We start from the raw sequence: 6,587 nt of genomic DNA, 5'->3' as shown, positions 1-6,587 counted from the left end.
TATGGGAAAAATATTGAAGCAACTTCTCTGATGGACTTATGATAAAGAATGCAGCTCATCCCAGAGACAAAGCTGATGGTATCTGAACACAGCCTGAAGTACACTGTTTTTTCTCTCACTTGATTTTTCTGTAGGTTTGTCTGTCTGTGGGAGGGAAGGGGGGAGCGGTTTATGTTTAGTTTTATAACAAGACAGTTGTAGTCATGTGAAAATAAATGAGGGGAAAAAAGAATGATGAGCAGGCAGGTAGATTTCTGAAAAACCTGGAAAGATTTACATGTACTGAAGTTGATTAAAGTGGGCAGGAGAACCAAGAGAACATTGTACCCTTCAGCAGTAACATGTGATGATCAATTATGATAGTTAGATCTTGTCAACAAAATCCATGATGAAAAACAATTTTTTTTATTAAAAATTTTATTTATTTTGAGTTTTACAGTTTTCCCCCCAATCTTACTTCCCTCTCCCCCCCCCCACCACGGAAAGCAATCTATCAGTCTTTACTTTATTTCCATGTTGTACATTGATCCAAATTGAGTGTGATGAGAGAGAAATCATATCCTTAAGGAAGAAACAAGTCTTAAGAGATAACAAGATCAGACAATAAGATACCTGTTTTGTTTTTTTCTAAATTAAAGGGAATAGTCCTTGAACTTTGTTCAAACTCCACGGTTCTTTATCTGGATACAGATGGTATTCTCCATTGCAGACAGCCCACAATTGTCCCTGATTTTTGCACTGATGGAATGAGCAAGTCCATCAAGGTTGATCATCACCCTCATGTTGCTGTTAGTATACAGTGTTTATGAAAAACAAATTTAAAAGGGCTGCAATGGAAAATGTTATTCACATCCAGAGAAAGAACTGTGGAATCTGATTGTAAATCAAAGCATACTATTTACACATTTTCAAATTTGTTTTTTGTTTTTTCCTTGTGGTTTTTCTCTTTTGTCTGATTCTTCTTTCATAGAGTGATTAGTATGGAAATTTATGTTGACATGATTCTATAAGTATAACCTATATCAGATTACTATCCTATGGATGAGGGAGGGAAGGGTGGGGGGAAACTTTAGAAAAATTAATGTTAAAAATTATTCATTACATATAATTTGAAAGGTAAATAATTTTTAAAGACAAATGTTTACATTGTTTTAATATGTAATTGAAAAAATAAAATAACATTTTTTTTAAAAAATTACAAGGGGCATGATTTCAGTAAAACATGGCAAGACCTATATGTACTTACACAAAGTGAAGTGAGAAAAACTAAGAGATCATTGTGTACAGTAACAGCAATGTTGTAAGGATGTTCAACTATGAAAGAGTTGGCTATTCTGAACAATCCAATGATAAAAGAGAATTCTAAATGATTCAGTGAAAAAATGGTATCTACCACCTCCAGAAAGAGAACTGATTAACTCCCTGAGCTTAGCAAATTCAATAAAATTTTGTCACTTTCTTTTTTTTTTGGAAATTCAGATAATATAGAAATATTTTTACATATATAATTAATATATTGTTTCTCAGTGAATGGAGGAGGAGTTGGAAGGAGGGAAACAATTGAAATTCAAAATTTTAAAAGAATGTTAATATTTTTTTTAAAAATCACCATTTATATGTTATTCAAACAGTTGGATTCCAAATTTGGATAAAAATTAAGTGGATTCCATTCCTTATATCATTTGCTTCTAAAAAAATTAGATGGATCCAAGAGTTGAATTCTTTGATTTGAGTAGCAATTTAATTAAATGGCCTCTGAGTCCCCTTTGATGGTCTTTGATTTTTTTCTAGCTCTATACCTAAGAAGTATAAAAGTATAAATAAGAAACTTTGATATATAAAAGCAAATTAAATTTGAATTAAAAGGAGAATGACAGGAAGAGCAGCAAGCATAACTGATAAAAATCCTACTTTTAAAATATATGAGTAGAAATAAAGAGCTAGATACTATTAGCAGAATAGTCAAAGGGAATGAGAATTTACACTATCTCAAAGTAAATTTTAAAAAAGAAAAATTTGTTGCCATCATAGACATAATAAATATCAAAAATCAGTAAAAATTTTATAACCCAATGTTTATAGCATTTAGGGAAATAGATACATTTATCCATCTCTGATACTACTTAACATTGATTTCATCTTTCTGGAAAACAGCTTGATAGTACGTAATCAGACTATTCAGATTGTTGATAGCTTTTGACCAGGTAGTTCCACATTGTGGAATATAACTCAAGGAAATAATATTTTATACCTCAAAAAACAGGAAGGTTGGCAGCTATATGGCAAAGTAGATAGAGAATTTGCCTTTAAAAGTGGAAGATCTGTGGGGCGGCTAGGTGGTACAGTGGATAGAGCACTGGCCTTGGAGTCAGGAGTACCTGAGTTCAAATCTGACTTCAGACACTTAATAATTACCTAGCTGTGTAGCCTTGGGCAAGCCACTTAACCCCAATGCCTTGCAAAAACTAAAAAAATAAATAAATAAAAATAAAAGTGGAAGATCTGTGGGGCGGCTAGGTGACGTAGTGGATAAAGCACCAGCCTTGGAGTCAGGAGTACCTGGGTTCAAATCCGGTCTCAGACACTTAATAATTACCTAGCTGTGTGGCCTTGGGCAAGTAACTTAACCCCATTTGCCTTGCAAAGAAAAAAACCTTAAAAAGTGGAAGATCTGATTTTAAATCCTGCCTCAGACCCATAGCAGTTGTGTGACCCTCAGGAAATCACTTAACATTTTAGATAAGTTTCCTTATCTAAAAAAATGGGTATAATAATAGAACTGACCTCATGGAATAAGTAAGGATCAAATGGAATAACATGTATAAAGCACTTTAAGAACTTTAAAGCATTAATTTATACAAAAAAGCCTTCAATGACACTGTCAGTGATAGTGCTCAACCATCCTGCCCCTAAGTAGGAAAATGGCTAAGTGAAGTAGCTATTTTAACACCAAAAAGTACTATATGACAGTGGCATGTTTGACAACCGTGACTTGACCTGGAAATATGTATATGAAGTAATGTAAAGTGAAAAAAGGAGACTGTCCTGATTATAGTGTCAAAATACATGTTCCCATTCAACAGATATTTGACTACCTACTACTCTACATTAAAAAATATCAAAAACAGAAAAGTGAATGATATTGTTAACATTTAATGTTCTATGGATTGCTTTTTTTGAAAATGTTGGTTTTTGATAGTTTAAGGCTCTTTCATTTCATATGTGTGGGTGTTCTTTCCAGAGACTTCTGTCACTCTGTCTCTCTGTTTCTCTCTTTCTCTGTCCCCCCCTTCACTATTTTTTCATCTCCCTTAAGGCTGAGACATCAGACAAGATAATCTGTCTCCAGCTACTTTTCCACCTTTAGTTAGGACTTTCTAGACTTTATTCTCTGCAGTTATAACCCTGAGGTGTCCATTCACCTTCACATTATACTGAGGCATTGGAATAGTACTTGAATAGGACTTTGACTTTTCTCTGTATGTGTATAATAATATTTATATATTAATATATTTAATGTAATAATTATGTATTAACTGATTTTGTAAGCTTAGAGAGAGAGTTTAGACCCTTTTATTTTCTTAGTATAAGTAGAGGATGGAAACTGCCCTCCCTGCTGCAGTTTGACAACTTTCTGTAATGTATAATCTAAGATTTGGTGACTTGCTTCTAGTCCCACAGCTACTATGTACAGAGGCAGAATTTAAATTTGGAACTTTGTGACTTTCAGTGGTGCCCATGCTATCAGAATTGGCTTGTAGTTAATTGACAAAGACAGTAATCCACCAGTAAAATTCCCAAGAGTTGACCCTTGATTTATGGAGAAAGAAAACAAACTATCTTTGACTTAGGTCAGTAAAATGACATGTTCATGATGTTTTCTCTTTCTTTTTCTTTTTTGTAGTGCTCTACCGAAAAGGCCCTCCTTTTTACCATGCAAGGTTTGGAGTTCACAGTTTTAAAAAAGCTGCATTTTGGGATTACATGACAAGGAAATTGACAGCAATTTTAAACTTTGTCAGAGGAATTCTACTTTGACAATTGATATTGTCTGTCTTTTTGGTTTGATTGGTAGAGATAACAAATGACTTCACCTTGTTCCAGTTACTCCTTTGGTATTAAAATTCACATTTTGAATATTAATTTATATGTGGGTGAGGTGGGGGGTAAGTTAATGGTCTACTTAGCAACTGTTTATTTTAACTTTGGCCAATACCATTTTCCAAACAGTTCAGTGAAGTCAAATCCTCTTGTTTTGTATATCAAAAAATATACTATTGTTTTTTTCTAAGGAAGTAAATGCTAAACTTAGTGTAAAAATTATCACTCAAAAGTTGGCAATAGTTGTAGCTTTCTCTTTCGTTCTTAACATAATTGAGGATTGGATGATATAAATTTTATTTTGTATATCAGGAAAAGCAGACTCATTTAAAGATTTTTATTTTGGAAATGTAATTTGCTTGAGTAAAAGACTCCTTTGTGTATTTTCCAGTTATTCTGTCATTATTGAGTTGGTAAATGATACTTTTGAAGGATCACTTCGAAGACCTTTCACCTGGAAGTCTTTGGCCTGTTTAAACAGAATTACAGCTAATGTTTCCAAGGTAATGAAATGTTAATGATGCTATTCATGTCTGATTTAAATGTGTATTCTTATCTGAAGAAGTATTAAGTTTGTTAACTAAAGATAACTTCAGTGTCCTGCCATTTTGATTCTTTTTTTCAAAGATTTTATTTATTTTGAGTTTTACAATTTCCCCCCTAATCTTGCTTCCCTTCCCCCACCCCCCACAGAAGCAATTTGCCAGTCTATACATTGTTTCCATGGTATGCATTGATCGGAATTGAATGTGATGCAAGAGAAATAATATCCTTAAGGAAGAAAAATAAAGTATAAGAGATAGCAAAATTACATAATAAGATAACGGGTTTTTTTCCCCTAAATTGAAGGTGATGTCTTTGGTCTTTGTTCAAACTCCATTTTTTTCTCTGGTTTTCTTCATAAAAATGGCTTTATTGGAAGAAGAAAAATAAAATAAGCTCCTTATTCCTTCAATAAAAAATCACCAGCTCTGATTTTGTGATTAATCTCTGCCATCTACTGACACAGAATAGAAGAGTTGGAAAGGATTTCCATGCCTGCATAATTCAATTTAAGGATGATTAAGAATTCCCTCAACCACCTTCCTAAGTCATTGTTCAGATGCTTCTGGAAGACCTTTGGGGAGGGGGAACCATTTCTTGGGAATAATTCTGTCTCATTAGGCAGGTTTTCCTCATATCCCACCTTTCTGCTTTTCTGCAGTTTCCATTCATTCTCTTCAATCCTCTTTCAGGATCAAAACTAGAATATGTTTGAAGCACCTTTTATTTAACAACCCTTCAAATATTTGAAGACATCCATCATATCCCCTTAAGACTTTTCTTCTCTCTTATAGTTGTGTAGTTAGGTTTTTTTTAAATCCACGTGAAGTGCATTATACTTGTTCCTGTTAAATCTGATCTTATTCTATTCAACCCATCATTTAGCCTTCTTGAATCTGATTGTTAATTATTCATACAAGCATTATGTTATCTGCAGATTGGACAAGCATACCTTCCATGCCTTCACCCAGGCATGAAGCTAGGGGCAAGAATGGGCTCCTTGGGGATGCCATGAGGACTTACCTCCAAGACAAACTGGAACCATTCAGGAGTGCTAGATTGGATCTATGGTTGCTCACTAGCTTTTAGTCTTTAAATCCTAACAAACCAGTTATACATTTCCTTTTCATCACACAAACATTTATAAACTCCTTCTATGTTGAAGGTGTTGCTTAGTACTGGAGAGACAGACACAGAAATCTGGAATCAGCATTTCCCTCGAGAAGCTTTCACTGGGGTGGCTGGGTGGCTTAGTGGATAGAGCACCAGCCCTGGTGTCGAGTGCCTAAGTTCAAATCCTACCACAGACACTTAATGATTACCTAGCTGTGTGGCCTTGGGCAAGCCACTTAATCCTATTTTCCTTGCAAAAAACCTAAAAAAAAAAAGCTTTCATTCTAGTGTATCAGTGTTTTAAGAGCTAATGAATGAGTTCCCTCTGATACTTCAGTATCTTTAGGCAGCACTTTTCCCTCTGCATTCTTTTCAAGTCCTCAGAATTTATAATTTTGAAAACATTGACTGATTTTTTTTCAGACTATCGATAGCAAGAAGATACTGCATAATTGGAAAAATCTTAGCCAGTGGTATCAGAGGAACTTATTTGATATTGTTTATTTATGATTACAAAAATTATTGACAATGAACACTCCTAAATAGTTCTATCTGTCTGCTGCCTACCAATGGCAGAAAAAAAATGATCTTGAGGTATTTTCTCAACTGAGAGATCAAAGTCTTTTTCATGGAGCTTTTTTACAACTTTTCAATTCATGAACAGTCAGCAAGCATTTATAATTAAGCTTTTTATATCTCAGTGACCATACTCAGATGCAAAGATAAAAGTGGAATAGTTCCATGACCTCAAGGACCTTACATTCCAACTGAAGAGACAACATGTACATATAAAAGGAATATATAAAACACATTCAAATTAGACACAGGTT

The 6,587-nt window shown here is 33.9% G+C and overlaps 1 protein-coding gene across 3 annotated transcripts in view; it reads left to right on the top strand.

Moving 5' to 3' along the window:
* The window catches only part of TSEN2 (tRNA splicing endonuclease subunit 2), a 42,025-nt gene that overhangs the window by 22,490 nt on the left and 12,948 nt on the right, over positions 1–6,587 (top strand). For all 3 annotated transcript variants that reach the window (XR_012470985.1, XR_012470986.1, XM_074198538.1), the window contains exons 9-10: positions 3,905–3,941; positions 4,493–4,604. Coding sequence is in view for 1 of the 3 variants with exons in the window: in XM_074198538.1 (XP_074054639.1) it covers positions 3,905–3,941; positions 4,493–4,604 (149 nt within the window). In the remaining 2 variants the exon portion in view is untranslated. The remainder of the gene's footprint in view (positions 1–3,904; positions 3,942–4,492; positions 4,605–6,587) is intronic.

The sequence above is a fragment of the Macrotis lagotis genome, chromosome 8 (genome assembly GCF_037893015.1).
Source record: "Macrotis lagotis isolate mMagLag1 chromosome 8, bilby.v1.9.chrom.fasta, whole genome shotgun sequence".
In the NCBI taxonomy this organism is placed as follows: domain Eukaryota; kingdom Metazoa; phylum Chordata; class Mammalia; order Peramelemorphia; family Peramelidae; genus Macrotis; species Macrotis lagotis.
The sequence above is the reverse complement of the archived record's forward strand: the minus strand, read 5'-3'. Positions and strand labels throughout refer to the sequence as shown.